At 47.0% G+C, this 17,026-nt stretch overlaps 1 protein-coding gene across 2 annotated transcripts in view; it reads left to right on the top strand.

The window, feature by feature from the left end:
* Nucleotides 1-609: 609 nt before the first annotated feature.
* Nucleotides 610-17,026, top strand: part of LOC119706084 (monocarboxylate transporter 2-like) — a 39,460-nt gene continuing 23,043 nt past the window's right edge. The window contains exons 1-4 of one of the 2 annotated variants that reach the window (XM_038149259.1): nt 610-683; nt 3,468-3,716; nt 3,947-4,204; nt 14,350-14,595. In XM_038149259.1, the coding sequence (XP_038005187.1) occupies nt 3,988-4,204; nt 14,350-14,595 (463 nt within the window). In that variant the 5' untranslated portion in view covers nt 610-683; nt 3,468-3,716; nt 3,947-3,987. The remainder of the gene's footprint in view (nt 684-3,467; nt 3,717-3,946; nt 4,205-14,349; nt 14,596-17,026) is intronic. The other variant, XM_038149260.1, reaches the window with a different exon arrangement.

Genomic DNA, 17,026 nt, shown 5'->3' with positions numbered 1-17,026 from the left:
TACACTGAGCTTTACAAAGCATGGACTCATTTTGTGGACATTTCTCATTTAACAGTCCAAGTCAACTGCTTGGCTACTGGTAAAAAATTCAGGAATTTTCTGGATCTTTTCCCTTCACTCCAGGGTGATATTTACCCCTTGGTAAGTGTTGCTGTGGCTTGTCAACTCCTTTATTTATTGGGTGATCAAAAATCAATCAGGTGCAGGATTTTGGGTGACCAGAAGTCATGCAGGAGAACTTCGGGCAGAGGGATAAAACACCTGCAGCAGGATGGGCAAAGCCCTCCACATGCAAATTTCCCTGGACTAGAGTGGGAGCAGAGCCTGCAAAAATACATTGTAAAGAAAGAATAAGTTAATATGTACAAGGAAAAACGATATCTGACAAATAATTTATCAACATCCACAGGGAGCTGAGACGTGCCAGCATTCCAAGCACAGCGGAGGGAGAATTTGCTGTGAAGGGCCACCCCCATTCAAGAGGAGTTAATGTGAGATACAGCAGCCTTTGGGTCCAACAGGTGGCAGAGGGTGCTCCAAGTGAGAGTAGAACCTTTGATCTCCTCTGGGGTGGGGGATGAGGTGAGCAGATGGCTTTAAAAGGCAGTAGGTTGCTCCCGGAGGAGCCAGCAGCTGGCATTGCTGAGGGACGGGGTCCGAGCTGGACGAGGAGCAGCCCCGTGGTCAGTGAGTGTTTGTGTGGGATGCTGTGCTTGGGTTGAGGGAATCTTGGCCCCACGGAGCCCTTGGATCAGCAGGTGGAGCTTCATTAGACTCCAGTTTGATTTTTCATGGTGCTGTCATCTAGCAAGAAAACCCAGCCCCAACCAAGTAAAATAAGTGGTGTAGAAAAATAATTGTACAGTCCAAGAACAGTCCCCAGTTGATCTGGGTTCCAGAATGAAGGCTGTGATTGTATTTGTTGGTTCCAAAAGATAGCAGTTCAATAAATCAAGGAAAGAGGATGGTGAATGTCAACTGGATTGAGATGCAAGGGCCTGATTGTGCAAGAGTCCTGGAATTCCTTTATTTCCAAGTTGTTGTTTGTAGCCTCAGAGATTCCTGAAGAGGATTGAATAATAGTGGAGAAAAGATCCAGAATACCTGTCTAAAGAATAAGTCTAAAGAAACTAACAGGAATTAAGCAGGAAGCCTGCAGGGTGTGATGAGTGGAGAAATGGGATATCCAGACTTTTTAACTTCACAAAAAGGAAATAGGAGTAAAGTGAGAGAGCTGACAAGGAAATTTGTGCCAGACAAAGACAACTCTTGCTTTAAAATGACTAAGTTGTGGATAAGAGGGTGTTAACAGAAGGGGTAATGCCTGTGGGAGAATGGTCCTGGGCCCTCCTTAGTGCTGATGTCTCACAAACCTCAGGGGATGCCACAGGAGAAATGAGGGGAGACTGGGACTGGATCCATCACTGCCTGCTGATTGCTCAGGCTATTAAACCCTCTAAAAACAATCCCAAAGTTGGATTCCCCCAAATCTTCCTCTGAAAGCCTTGTTTTAGAGTTGGGGAAGTAAGAGTCAGCTGGTGTGATTTTTATTTTTGACTGTACACTATATTTTCATTTAACTTTGGTTCCTCTCTTTGGTTCACTGTATTCATTTGCCTTGATATAGAAAAGCTGGACAATGATCTGATACCATGGTCTGATTTTATGCTAATGTCTTCTCAATACATCTTTCATGAAACAAAAAATCTAATTAAATGCACAAATATATTCATCATGTAAGACTTCTAAAGGTGGTATATAATTAGTCATATTTTAGAATTGGTGGTAATAAAAAATAGCCTTTTTAATAGGCTCACCTTTTAAAAGGACTACCAAAATTTTTTAATTTGAGGGGCCTGAGAAATTTGCATAACCTAAATTTTGGTAGCTTGTGAATACCAAATATAATGTTAAATAAGGAAACATGTCCTCACTCTAATCACCCCTTAATCAGTTTTATTTTGCCTAATTTCAGGACCACTAGTATACGTCAGTATTTTTGGGAATTCGGTATGCTCCATAATATTTGAATGGCCTAAACTGGGTAGAATAACTATAAATGAAAGAAGCAGTGCAATAAAATGCAATTTGATGAGTAATAAGATCTCTTAAACATCAACAGAAAGGCATTCCAACATCACCACTATTACTTTTTAACTTGAGTTTTCCTTTTAAATTCTCACCCTACAGTAATGAAGCCAAGTTAATGTAATTCTAAAAGAAAATTATTTCTTTTTATGGAGAGGCTTAGGTGATGGGGTATAAAAGACTGTGCATCAGAATGTTCCATATACTGTGGGTACCTGTAAGGGAAAAAAAAAAATGTTTCATGAATATCTATCAGACCACTTTATTACCTAATATCAGAGCAAGAGAAACTTTGCAAGTACAATCTTGCTGATCCCAAAATTAAAACGTAGCCCAGTGTAATGGGGAATTTTCCTTATTATTTATCATTTCATTGTAAAAGACTTCATTGGTCATCTCTTGATATAGCCAGGAAATCTCAGGAAACCCAACAACTTGCAATCCTGGATATTATCCAGATATAAATTAGAGTGGATTTATTAAATATTAGCATTTTGGGCTAATAATTTTTCCACTTACAGTCAAGTTCTTCTCATGTTCCAGTGAAATCCTTGGAAAGGGGTTGGAGCTGGATGATTTTTAAGCTCCCTTCCAACCCAAATAATTTTGTGATTTGTGTAAATGGCAGCGAATCCTCTTGTGGGTCTCAGGGGATCAATCTCTGCTAGACTGGGTCTAACCAGGACTCCTCACCCACAGGGGCTGGGAGAGGATGCTCAGGGATGAGGGTGAGGATGGAGCAGGTGTGTGTTTATCCTCTTCCAGTGTAACCCCTTACCCTTTGAGGGCCTCTAGAGCACTGAATTTGGACTTACATTCATTTTCTTCAATTAAAAAATAAATGGACATGAATGACCTTGGTCTCTATCAAAAAAAGACAGTGAAGAGAGGCTATGACAAGAACAAAAATCAGTGATTATCTTTCAGGACAGGACTGAATGTTTTCAGTGGAGGTCTGGCTGTTTTGCAAAGGGATTCCAAAACTCATCCCTGATGGATCTGAAAGAGAAAGATCTGATGGATCTGAGATGGATCTGAACAGAAAAGAGATGCATGTTTTATTTATTTTTCTTTTTTATCCTCATTTTATTTTAATGACCAGGGAAAATGGGAAGAATGCAAATGAGTGAATGCCCTCTTTGATCTGTGCTGTTCCCCAGCATAATCTGGTAACCTGGCAGGCATCAGGCACGAGTGGAATTGCTGCCCATAAGTAGGAAGGAACTTCAGCCCCTTTGCAAGCAGTTTCTCAGTTTGGTTGTTGGTTTGAGGGAAGCAACAGCGAGAAGAGCCCTGTCCCTCTGCAGAACAGGGGAGCTGGGCCCACTGTGGGGCTGTTCACCTGCTGCTTACATCATGGGGATTGTTCTTTTGAGCAGGAATCACCTGAAATCATAAGGATTTCCACCACATCTGAAAAGTACACAATGAAGGATTCACCCTGAAAAAGGTACAGCCACATCCCTGGGTTCTCTCCAGAGGGATTGTGACAGGGCTAACCTGCAGAAGCCATCTCCCAAGGTGGAACACAGAGGCTGGATGTGGCAGAGAGCAGAAAGTGGAAGCACTGACTTCATCTGGGACTGAGGTCTGCTCCTGGACATGGAGGCCATAAGAGTATTTTGAGGGTATGTATTTAAAATGCAGGTGGAAGAGCTGGACAGGGTTATTGGAGAGGGAGGGGTGATCTTGGTTGTGTTAGAATTGAACAGTAGAACTGTTAAAAGGCAGCAGAAGGATTAAGGCTTCAAGAGTGGGTGGTTCTCTGTACCTCTAAATCACTTTAGTTTGCTTGAAAATGATGTCTGAGCATATGTTATGAGCATTCTGTACAACACACATCTCCTCTGCTCTGCAGGACACTGGGAAGCAGGGGTTGCTCTGGAATCTGCCCTGACCATGTCTCCTCCAGTCCTTTCAGACCTGGGCTATGTCCCCCCCGATGGTGGATGGGGCTGGGCCGTGGTGTTTGGAGCCTCCATCTCAATTGGGTTTGCATTTACCTTCCCTAAAGCTTTCACAATCTACTTTAAAGAGATCCAGGCTTTTTTCAACATCTCCTACAGCCAGATTGCCTGGACAACATCCATCATGTGTGCTACCACCTACGGAGGAGGTAAGTGAAGCAAGGCTGTGTCTTTCTTTGGAAAGAGAAGATCTGAGCTTCCAAAGAGAGGAGAATGCATTTCTTTGAGCAAGTTCCTGGAAAGTGCTAACTCTAAGCCTAGCTTTCTCTTTTCTGATGATACATATTGGCAAAACTGAGAAAACCAGTAGTGCTGAGTTGTTTTATTGCCAACACATATGAAGCCATCAATTATTGTTTCATCAGAAATCTTGCTATGCGTGGGTGAGTAGAGGTTTGGAATTATTTGAGTCTGGGCAGTTATTTCAGTATACTCAGTCTTTTGTTCTGTTCCTATTCTTGTCTTTCCTTTTGAAACCAAAATGTGTGACTTGTACTCATGATTGCAGAGAAGCCACTGAAACTGAAACCCCAAGTTTTGCTGAGGTAGACATCGAATGTGTGCACGTATATCTTGAGACAGCATTGAAATCTGTTTTTCCCTAAATCTATTGCTAAAATCTTGCTTCAAATAAGTAAGAGATGATGTTTAAACTTTTCTCTGTAGAGTCTTAAAAAAACCCCACATTCACTGGTTCCTTCAAATTAAAATGTTCACTGGGTACCTGTACCTTGCCTGCAAAAATTGCTGTTGTGGGAAGGTATCTACTGTCCTCATAACGAAATCATCAAATGGATGTTCCCTGAGGGATGTTTCCAGGTTATCAGTCTGCCTCTTTGATCTGAACAGCTGGTTAATCTTGCTGTTAATGGTTAGTAGAGATCATCTGGTTTAGGCTGCTGGGGCTGTGAGGTGCAGCTGCTGGCAGTTGTTCCTGGGCTCTCAGCAGATCCTGCTGGTTCTTAGCTGGTTTTGCAAGGGTGAAAGGTAAAAGGATTAGCACTGAAGAACACAAGAACAGCCACCCAAGTGTGAGTAGCCTCACACCTACCCAAACCTGTATTCTCCCTAAAACAAGTCTCCTAACACTCTTTGGGGAAGACTATTACGAAAAATTTTGTAGATGGAGGGATCTTCTTGGTACCCTCTCACCTTCAGGACAGGGTGCTTTGGAGGCTTCCTGGGTCACTCATTGCAAAGATCAGGGGCACACCCTGTGTACAGAAGGCTCACACTCTTGTGGGCTTTAGGAACTGGTTTTACATGGCAATAAAAAAGGAGCTGGTGTGGGATGGATTAAGACAGAAGGAGATGTGTATGACCAGAGAGGTGTGAGGGATGAAAGAGCCTTTCCAGGTGTGGCTGGAGTGGATCAGACTGTCAGTGAGGCAGATTCCCTGGGCTCTTTGGACTGTGCTCACTGCTGCAGACGGACAGAAGGGTTCACTTCCAGGGGGAATAAATCAGCAGCTCTACTGAACACTGATTTCCCCTTGAAACAATGGCTGTGTATCCTCTTGCTGCTGTTTGGCTCTGGTGGTTTTGTGTCAGGAGCTGGAAAGGGCTGACAGAGTCAGAGAGACTGAAGAGAGACTCATTTAGAGGGGTCATTTCCTTAGGGTGGCTGTTCAGGGCCCTCTGGAAGCTGGATGTCTGAAACTGCTCCAGACACTGCACATGTCTCAGAGTAGTTGGGATTTCTGTTTTTTTATTCTCCACATTCCCTGAGTGAGGGCCCTTGACATCTGGATGGAAACAGAGGAGAGGGCAGCAAGGGAACTGCTGGCTGTGCTATTGATGGGGGAAGAAGCCATTACAGTATCAGATTTGTGGCTTTCATGACTGATCTTCTCATCTTTAAATACACTTTTATGACACCACCTTGCTGCAGAGCTGTTATTATAATCTACAGCTGTGTGTGCAAGTACCTGACTTTCCCAGATGCCACCTGTAACAACAGGAGTGTGCAGCACAAGCAGGAAAATACAAGATGCTGTGGAAAAAATTGACCTTTCCTTTACAGCATTGCATTTATATTCACCCAGACTTTGGGCCGAGAACTCAGTGCTGGCAGGGGGGTCCTGTCCCTTTCACAAACCCCTGTGTTCATTGCTCCAAGAGCACCTTTCCTCTCTGGGGTTTGTCCCCCAGACAGTACCTGCTGCTCTTCACCTCACTCAGCTTTTAAATCCCTGCAGCACCTGAGACAGATAATGGAAAAACATAAATCTGAGGAAAGATCCCTGTGTACTCTTCTAGAATTAAGGAAGATCAAGTGTCTCATCTGTTTTTGAGCATGATTCATAATTCTAAACATTTCCCTGTCATGTTCTCATCTTTCAGTTTTGCTGCCAGTAACTGGTGTTGACATCTCCATAGATCTGAAAGCAGCAGCATGCTAATAGTAATAGAAGAGGGAATGGCAATAATAAGAGATTTAGGACTTTCATCTCAGCGAATAAATACCTTTGAGTGCATAAGTAATTGAATACTCAGTTTGATCTTCCTTTCAGCTATAGCAGCATAAGTCTACAGCAATTCTGTAGCATCCAGTGAAGCTGCATGGTGTGTTTGAGGAAGGAGGAAAACACCAACAAAGCCTGCCTAGAGTGGTTGGAGGAATGCAGAGGATCCCTTCAAACCCCAGTTTTTATTTTACAGCATTCAGAAAAGCTACAGCTATCTGTATATAAAACAGCTGTTTAGGACAGCCTGCACTAGAATAAATAGGAAAAAAACCAAAAAAAAGCTTCAACAAACACTGAATATAATTTTTGGGTAAAGCCTGGGCTGCACTGAAGTCATCAGGCATCTTGCCATCACCTTTAGTGGAGCCAGGATTTCATCTTTCAGCTGCTGAGTTTGACCTGCTGAACTGCAGTACTAGAAGCCTGGCAAATTTCAGCCTCAAGGATTTTGGGAAAGGTCGTCAGGAATGGGAAGTAATGGAGTGCCCTGTGAACCCTACCAGGTAACAGGTGCCTCCTTGAAGCCCATCTTGCAGGGAGTCATTTCTGTGGCACTCGGGGGCTCTTGGGAAGGTCAGTCTGCAAGCCTGGCATTACAGCAGGCTTGAGTAAATACTGCGCTTGGAACAAAACACCTCCTGGTTTTGCCCTTGTGGGGTAACAGGGATGTGCAATGTCAGAAGTTCAGCAAGTCCCTTAAGAACTCTCTGTGTAAGACCTTGAAAGTTAATGCTAAAGCACCGTGCTCGATCTGCTGCACAATGGTCAGCCAGCAGGGCAAAGCAGCACGGGGAATTCAGAACCAGGAGCCTGCCGAGTTCACCCCCAGCAATCCTGAGTGCACCACCCTGTGTTAAGGGCGCAGGGATGTTACACACAGCTCTCTGCACCCCCGTGATGTCCACACTCAGCTCCTCCCAGGTTTGTTTCTGTCTCTTGTTTCCATATCCCAGCGTTTTACTGAATTTGAAGGGTAATGAGGAGCTTCCTGGCTTTCCTCCACCCCACCAGGAGGAGCTGGTTGTGTTCCAAGGAGCTGCAGGTTTGATGCTGTTGTCCTGCTTCCCACCTGCTCTCTTACCCTGCCCAGAGCTCACTGGTGGCAAGCACTGTGAGGTGCCAGCTGAGACTGGCTGCTGCTCAGACCATCCCTGTCCTTGCAGCAGACCAGAAGTGTCCTACATACATGCAGCAAACAGCAGTTCCTGCTCCCAGAACACTGCAGCCCTAGAGAGATTTCTTGGGGAAACTCACATCAGGAGGAGATACCCTTCTGGAGTTACAATCACAATTTCATTTGGTGGGGAACCAAAACCCACACCAAAGCCCCAGCTGCCTCTTTATGATATTTTTATTTATTTTTCATTTTTATGATATTTTTCTGTTTTTTCTATTTTTCTTTATGATATTTTTCTGACTATCCCTCCATCATCTTAAAACTTGGGTGAGGTGGGGTTAATTTTTTTGGAAAATACCTGCATTATGTAATGACTAGGAGTACTCTGATCTGCAAACAGTGGTGTTCCAGACACTACTTGGAAACTACTGCGACATCCCCCTATCCCCAGGTCACTGACCCTCAATTCAGGCTCAGTCAGCATTGTGCAGTCCCAGGTTTTTGCTGTCTGGAGTGGGGATCACTCTGCATGGTGATCATGAAACATCTCTCCTCTCTCCAACATCATGAGGCTTTAATGAGATCTAAAGCTCTCCAGCTTGGTGAAGAGTTATTCAGGAGCCTTGAGGCAGCTGATGCTTTTCCTGCCCTGCTGACAGCTGCTTGGGAGTTCACTTGGAAGTGGGCTGGAAACAGCAGAGGTTTTTTGGACCCAGATGTGCCGCAGCTGCTGAGGGCCATGCCTTGGCCATGGTGCTGGTGGAGATGTTGGAGGTGCCACAATTCACCAGATTAGTTTTGGTTGTCTAAGCTGCAGATCTTTGCTAATCTGGCTCCTTTTCACTGAAGGGAGTGAGGAAACCCTCACTAAAATACTTCCACCAGAAATCACAGGCAGGCTAAGTGGGTAAGGCAGGCTGGGAGAAGGTGGGATAACACTGGTTTTACTTTGGCAATACTAAGGAGTCTTTATTCATTACGTGTTTACCTTGAGCAAATATGTATGGACTCCTTATCCTGTGGTAAAACCTCACAGCAAGGACAAGGCTTGAGTCTGGACCTGGAGAGGCACAGGGTGGGGAAGGCAGAGGTTTCCCTCTGCACAGAGTGACACCAGTGGAGTCCCCTTTATTTTCAGTACAAAGGAAAGAGTGATCTGCTCTGCTCTGGCTAATGTGTAATTACACCTTCAACACAACCTCCTGCCCCAGATGGTTGTTTGCCTGTCTTTGTGTGCACAATCTTAAATGCCTTCAGGCTCTGCATACAGCAGTGTTTGGAAAAACCACAGTATTTCTCCTCATTTTCAGCCATTTAGGACTTGGTATAACCAGACTTCTGCCATAAAAGTTAGTAGGTAAATTCTTGATGCATCTCTGAGTATTTCAACCATGTTGTTTTTCCCTTTCTATGCAGTCATTTTCCAAATATAACAGAGGAAGATCCTTCTGGGATTAAAATGTAAATGAGACAAAGATGCAATAGCAAAGGAATAATTTGTTTTAATTCCCCAGTGAAAGCATTCCAGTTATTAGATCTAGATTAATTGTCACCATCTTTTTACCAACAAGAATGTTTTAGTTTGAGCTGCTGATTAAACTCTTGCAACAAGGGAAAAACAGAAGAAGTGATGTTATTGCCTGGTTCATTCTGTTTTCTCCAGGAAAGCAGCACATCCTGCAGTGATGCTTCATGCACCTAGCTGGTTTGATGGCACAGACACAGGGCTGGGGCTATCTGAGGGGTTTCCTGGCTCTGGAGAAACTTATTTCATGTCATGAATCCCTCTGCCTGTCTGCACTTCATGTTACTAATATTGGGGTTTAGCAGAAAGCAAGTTTGATATTTCATAACTTTCTATTTTCTACCTCTCCTTGACCCCCTTGTAAAACGCATTACCCAGTGAAAAACAAAGCCAGGAGGCTCTGCCAGAGTCCCAGCTGGTTTTGGTGCCAGCACTGATGTCACTTGGCTCTGTGCAGGGGGTCACCCCATCCCCAGGTGCAGGGGGTGAGGGGCTGGCGGCTCTGCCTGCAGCAGATCATCTCACACAGCAGCAAAGAGGCTGCATGGAAATTAGAGGCTCCCCCCATCCCTAATAGCCAAGGAGATGTCAGGGGATGTGGACTGACCAGGTTTGACCAGCACATGCCACTTGGAACGTGTTGGCTGGGTGCTGCCTGCACCCCTCCTGCTGCCCCAGGAGCCAGCAGCCAGAGTTAGGTTCCCTTTAATTAAAAACCAGGCATGAAAATATTAGTGGTAAATCCCTGAGTGCTGGAGTCTTGTGGCTAAACACAGAGGAATGCGTTTTATCAGCCTGGTCATGCCCAGGTGGGGAGAACACAAGGCACAAGGGTAATTCTGTGCTCCCTGGGAAGTGATGCTTTGTCCCCCACCTGGCATTTTGTGGTGGCATCTGGTTGGAGTCCAGAGCTAAGAATTTTGGTGACTTGAAATCTGCTCTCAAATATTACTCGGTATCTGTATGGATTGATTCCTTGGAAAAAGTTAAGAGTTTTATTAGGAACATAAATAAATGGGCCTATTTTTTGAGGATGGGATCTCTCTCCTAGGAGAGGTCACACAAGGCCACTGCAGGGGATGTTCTTTAGAATGACACCCAATTTAGGTGCCATTCCCTTCTGGAGAAGGGAATTCTCATCTTCCAGTGATGGTGTTGCATGGGTCCAGCCCTTAGGTTTTGCAGAAAATTGCTGTCTATATTCTCATCCATTAATTCCAGAGCTCCATTTTACCTGGCTATGGATTGGATGTCACTGCTGCAGCATTTTATGAGCAAATGGAACATGACAATAGAGCAGGTTTAAGAAATGGGGTGTGCCATTAAGGGCCCTTTAAAGAAGTGCAGAGGTACCTCTTCTGGCATTTACCAGATGCTGTTTTCAAGCAGCAGAGCTAGGTATGGATTTTTTTATGTAACGTGGAAGCAATTTCTAAAGTCTTTAATTGACTTCCAAAGACTCAATGAAGGAAAAACTCTGTTGGAGTTATAGAGTTGTAGCTCTTACCTTTGGCTGCTATAAACTGCTTTGCATAAAAGGCATTGAATACAATTATTTCCAAGTACCAAAATGGTTCACTGAAAATAAATAGAAATGGTTTTGATTCTTGAGGGGGGCCCAGAGGTTTTCCCCTGACCCTGTTTTTTTTTCTCTTTTTCCAAGACAAGGCAAAACACTCAAGTTGTCCTCACTAGTCACTTTTTGGGGGAAACTTAAGAGCTCCACTATATGGGTAAAGTGAAATGAGGCCCTGGCACAGGTTGCCCAGGGAAACAGTGGCTGCCTCATCTCTGGAAATGTTCAAGGCCAGGTTGGATGGGGCTTGGAACAACCTGGTCTGGTGGAAGGTGTCCCTGCCCATGCCAGGGGCATGGTCCCTGTCCTCTCAAGCCATTCTTTGGTGCTATAATTTTAAATACTGCCCATCAAACCTTGGGCTTCAATAAGTAAAGGCTGTGAGTTAATTTGATTAGAACCTCAGGACCTGGGAACTGTCACAGAAAGCTTTGTGAAGATTGGAAGATGGGGGAGAGGAAGAGTTTCAGACTCTGCTTTGCTCCTGGCCCCTTTTCCCTGCATGTTCCTCTTCTCTGAGCAGCTCTGGAGCAGAGCACTGGGAATTACAATAGCAGGCACTTATTTACATGGAATACTGTGACAGGGAAATGAGTCATTTGAAAAGGTGTTTTGCAATTTTAATCAATTTTGTTGCTGCTTGCCAGCAAATTAAAAAACCTGCCCTCCAGGAAGTGTCTGCTGTCAGTGGATGAGAAAGCAGAGCCTGGTCCCCAGGGAGAGTCTGTGGTCCCGATGTGGAGGGGGAGCACTGGCACAGGCAGCTGCTGTGAGATGAGCCCAAGGCTCCCAAATTGCCAGAAAGTCCTTTTTGACCTAGTGAGCCCAGGGTTTCCAGTGTCACTCCTGCCCTCTGCCCTGGGGCTGTTCTGCTTTGCTTGTGAGCTTCTCCTCAGAGCAGCAGCAGCAGTGCAAACACCACACTGAGACATCTTTGGAAATCATTTGTTTGCCTCCAATATCACCTGCTGCAACTGGTGTCCCGCTCCAGTTCTGAGTTTGCCACGAGTTTGTGTGAAAGTTTACCCAGAGGTGTCCTGCTGGGGTTGGCTGCAGGGGCCATTCTTTGCAGGACACAATTTAGCAGTTCTGGAGGAGGAAATCCTCATCATCCAGCTGAGAGGTGTTGCAGCTTCCATGGCTGAAGTTGTACCTGCTTCTTCATCCCTCTGCTCCCTGGGCTTTCCATCTGTCCTCCCACCTTCCATGCTGCTGCTAAGGATATTCCAAGATCAGTCAGGCAGGTGTGTTTATTCCATTTTGGCCTTATTTTTGATTCTCAACAGAACACAGAAAGCAGGTGCTGAAGCAACTGAATGCTGGTATCCCCACAGCCCATGAAGTGGGTTAGGGCTGTACCAAAATAAAACTCTCCAAGTCATCACACTGTGACCCCACAGCTGAGAGTAAAGGTTTCTGGTCATTTTGAGTTTACTCAGTTTTATAGGAAGAAAGAAATGGCAGCAATAAAACATCTTACAGTTGTGTTGTGAGGAGATTTTAAAGCTCCAGATTAACTGTGCCAGGTAAACTGCAGAGCAAGGCCCTGCTTTTTCCCCCTCTCAGCTGCTTCATGGTGCAAGCAGAAAAATGGGACACACACAGGGCTGTTAGCTAAGCCAGGGGGAGGCAAGGTTGAGAAAGATAAAAGGTCTGTGGTGAAACTGCACCTTCCCAGTCAGAGCCAACACTGCTTAATGTTTTCCCAGCCAGAGCTCCATGTGAAAACTGGAATACACAGCAAATTGGTGAGCATGAACGGGAGGCAGAAGCCTGCAATGATCACAGCACCATGGAATTCTGAATTGGGTTGGAAGGGACCTTAGAGCCCATCCTGTTCTAATCCCCCTGCTACCCTCCCCATCCCAGGTTAATCTAAGCTCTGTCCAACCTGTCCTTGAATACTTCCAGGGATGGGACAGCCACAGCTTCTCTGGGAAACCTGTGCCAATGCCCTGGCACACCCACAGTGAATTTTCTCCCAGCATCTAATATAAACTTCCCCTCTTGCAGTTTAAATCTGTTCCCTCTTGTCCTGTCAGCATCTACCCGTGTAAAGAATCACTCTCCTTTTTTTCAATAACGATGATGTGGTCCAGGGGCAGGAGAGCAGCAAACAACTTGGTATGGAGGAGAAAAGATTTAGTACGGAAAAGAGGAAGGATGCAGGTGGAAGCACAGGCGAAGTAAAAAAGAACAATTTGCATTTAAGTAACTGGAGGTGGTTTAATTAACGCCCACGGGGTGACTGGTGCTGCTGCTTCGGCTGGGGGCGAGGAAACGCCAGGGGACAGGGAGCTGGAGCGAGGGATGTGATTGCCGGGGGGTTTGGAGCTGTCCCTGGCCGGGGCGGGCCGGTCCCGCCCGGAGCGGAGCGGGTCCCGCGTCCCACCAGCGTCCCGGGGCTCGGCAGGCACCGGCGAGGGGCGGAGCAGCGGGTTGGAGCCGCTGTTTGAGGTTTTCCCCGGTCCACGTGGCACTCCGGCCCCGTCCCGCTCCCCGCGCAGCTCCGGCGGCTGCGGCCGCGCTCGGGCGGCACACGGGACCCGCCTGAGCCAGGTGTGTGGGGCAGCACAGGGGGGCAGCGTCCCGGGACTGGGGGGCCAGGGAGCAGCACACCAAGGCTGAGGTCTGGAGGAGTAGAATCCTGAGACTGGAGGTGCCAGGGAGCAGCATCCTGGGAATGGGGGTCCAGGGGAGCAGAATCTCAGGATTGGGGTTGCAAGGGAGGAGAATCTCAGGACTGGGGGTTTAGGGAGCAGCATCCCGGGAGTGGGGATCCAGGGGAGCAGCATCTCAGGATTGGGGTTGCAAGGGAGCAGAATCTCAGGACTGAGAGTCCAGGGGAGCAGAACCCCAGGGTTGGGGGTCCAGGGGAGCAGCACCCCAAGGCTGAGGTATGGAGGAGTAGAATCCTGAGACTAGAGGTCCAAGGGAGCAGTATCCCGGGACTGGGGGTCCAGGGGAGCAGAATCTCAGGGTTAGGGTTCTAGTGGAGCAGCATCCCGGGAGTGTGGGTCCAAGGTAGCAGAATCTCAGGATTGGGGGTTTGGGGAGCAGCATCCCGGGACTGGGGCTCCAGGGGAGCAGAATCTCAGGGTTGGGGTTCTAGTGGAGCAGCATCCCGGGACTGGGGCTCCAGGGGAGCAGAATCTCAGGGTTGGGGTTCTAGTGGAGCAGCATCCCGGGACTGGGGCTCCAGGGGAGCAGAATCTCAGGACTACAGATGTGGGGAGCAGTATCTTGGGACAGGGGGTCCAAGGGAGCAGCATCCCAGGACTGGGGGTCCAGGGTCTCAGGACTGGGGGTCCCGGGGAGCAGAATCTCAGGACTGGGGTCTGGAGGAGCAGTATCCTTGGATGAGGGGTCCTAGGGAGCAGCATCCCAGGACTGGGGGTCCAGGGGAGCAGAATCTCAGGACTGGGGTCTGGAGGAGCAGAATCCCGGGACTGAGGATCTGGGGGAGCAGAATCCCAGGAGGACTGGGGGGGTTTGGGGAGCAGTACCCCAGGACTGGGGTCTGGAGGAGCAGCAAGCATCCCGGGACTGAGGGTCCGAAGGAGCAGCCTGCCAGGACTGACCCCACCACTGCACCCTTTGTGTTGCAGGGCTCCCTGGGGAGCGCGGGCCCCCGGCCATGCCGGCCCCCGCTGAGGCAGGGCGTGCCCCGGCCCCGCCGGACGGCGGCTGGGGGTGGGCGGTGGTTTTCGGCGCCTTCGTTTCCATCGGCTTCGCCTACGCCTTCCCCAAAGGCTTGGCCATCTTCTTCAAAGAAATCCAGGATTTCTTTGGCACGTCCTATAGCGAGGTCGCCTGGGTCTCCTCCATCATGCTGGCCACGACGTACGGTGCAGGTGAGTGGTCCTGCACCAGCACCCGGGCACGGGGTGCTGTAAGAGCAGCAATAAGCCAGAAATCTCCACTCTAGGCCACAGTAGAGCGACCAAGTGTCCATCTGTATGGGCAACATCCACAGATTTACTTTCTGATCATGTTTCCAAACGTTTGTTTAGGCAGACATGTCATATGTGGAGCCTGAGGGGCTCCTACCCAGAAATCAGAAGATTACCTATGAAAACTTTCTATGGGCATCAGGGAAAAAGTCCCGAGAACAGGCTGGTGTAAAATAACTAGGTCTGGATTTCAGCCAGAGCTGAGTGTGGAGTAGAATAATAAATGAAGTAGCTGCTTGTTTATTGTGGCAGCTGATAACGACAGCAATGAAATCGCCAGTCGTTCTTATCAGCTGTAAAGCAGTGCATGTAACTCTGCTCTTTTTTATGATTTCAACATCACTTTCATGACTGAATGAAATACATGGGCTGCCCTTGATTAAATCTTCAGATAGAGGTGTAACCACACTCTGCAATTGCGGGAAGCTTCATCAATATTTATCCTGTCTATTAAAGAAATTCTGAGAATAATCTTTGTTTTTCCAAAGGGTTGGTTTTTTTTTCCCTTCATAATGCACTGTAGTGCTTCTTGAAGAGCACAGTTGCTAATGAAAATAAAGTTGCTTTGTATAAGTTTGTAGGGTACAAGTGGGGCTTGAGTCAGAACCTATTGTAATCCACTCTGTTGTAACCCAGACTTGGTCCTACAGAGATGAGCTCTGCAAAGGCCAAGTTCCTACACAAGAACCCACAAATGGAGCACTCGGAGGGCAGAACCCAAGCAGTGATTTAGAAAGAGAAATCCCCTGCTTGTGCCCGTGCTGTTGTCCCATTACACTGCAATAAATGTGCCAAAGTATTTACCTGTGGGCTGGGGCCTCCCTGGATGCCTCTGTGAGCTGTTGGCAGCTCTGCTTTGTGCTCCAATAAAAAAAAAAAAGTTGTCCCCTCCCCTGGTATGGAAGAGATGCTCTGTGCCTGACCATGACCAAGTGAGGAACATGCCCTGCAGATTAACCCTGCACCTGGCAGCACCTCGAGTTGCTCACAAGGATTTCGATGGGGAGCTTGAGCCCCTTGGGGTTTAGCTCATGCCAGCGAGGTGCTGGAGCAGGTGAAATGCTGCTCTGATCACCTCTGCCTCCTTCCAGCTGCTCATTTTCCAGCCCACCTTCTTCTCTGTCTCTCCAAGTGTTCCAAGTCAGTGCTGTGTGCTCTGTGCCTGGGATGTTGCAGTGGACTTTTATCCTGATTAACTGAGCATCTCCTGCCTTTTTGCAGGAGTTTAAACTTCACTCTCCCTGATGCTGTTACACAGCAGTGATGTGGGGGATGATACAGCTGAATTGCAGGTGACTGTTGAGGGAAATAAGTGTAAGATGATTTCTAGAAAGCTGTAAAAGTAGGTTTTAGAAACAGAAAGAACAGAAAACATAGATCTAGCTGCAGCTGCAAAGTCTGAAGGTAGAAAAAGTTGTAATAGTACAGCAAGCAAGGACATGAAACAATAGCTTGAGCTTTAGGTTGGGTTAAGACAGACCTAAAGACTGCAGAAAAATATGCTTAGCAAGATAGTAGAAGGTTTTTGGTTAATAACAGTGTATTGTATATTGTTAATAGAAGGCATACGAGGAAGCATTGTGGGAAGCAGGTGTATGTGTGCTTTCAGTGACTGGCTAGAACAATTGTTTGTAAGCCTTGGCAATATGCTATTGGCTAGAAAGTTTTTAAAATGCTCTGTAACAAAGAAATCTTTGGCTGCTGCTGGTTGTACATGAGCTGTTGTCATCTTTCTGTTGTCTCAACCATGTAGTGAAGCTAATGCTGCAATAAAAGCTCAAGGAATGTATCCCAGCAGTCCCGTCCTGTTCGTGAAAAATCCTCCAGACAATCTCTTTGTACAATCTCTTGCCTTGCAGCTGCTCAGGGTTATGTCCAGTTACCAGCCTCCCCTCCTCTGCTCTGCTCTGGAGTAAGACTGGTGCTTGGGATCCTCCCTGTGCCCCTGGCTGAGGCGCTGGGTGCCTCAGTGGCTGCAGACAGGGCGTGGTGGGAGCTGCTGGAGCGTGGAGCAATGAAACCCGGGGGCCCAAGAGTGTGTTTAGCACTCTGCCTTGACTGAGTGGGCATTTAACACCAGAGCTGGTGTAGCTCCAGTGATTTGGAAATCCTAATTAAAGGCCAGCTCCTCTGAGCTGCCCAGGTTTTGCTCTGTGGCAGCGCCTGTTAGAGCTGTGAGGATGCAAGGCTTGATTGACTTTGCTGAAAAAACAGAGAACACTTTAACACTGGATTTTTGCTAATCTTTCCAAAATAAGAAATTCTAAAAACACCAAGATTTCAACATACTCCTGAGCAGCCAATAGAGCTACCAAAGCAGATGGTAATTGCC

Source organism: Motacilla alba, chromosome 12 (assembly GCF_015832195.1).
Source record: "Motacilla alba alba isolate MOTALB_02 chromosome 12, Motacilla_alba_V1.0_pri, whole genome shotgun sequence".
NCBI lineage: Eukaryota > Metazoa > Chordata > Aves > Passeriformes > Motacillidae > Motacilla > Motacilla alba.
Note: the sequence above shows the minus strand (reverse complement) of the source record. Positions and strands in the feature narration are given on the sequence as shown.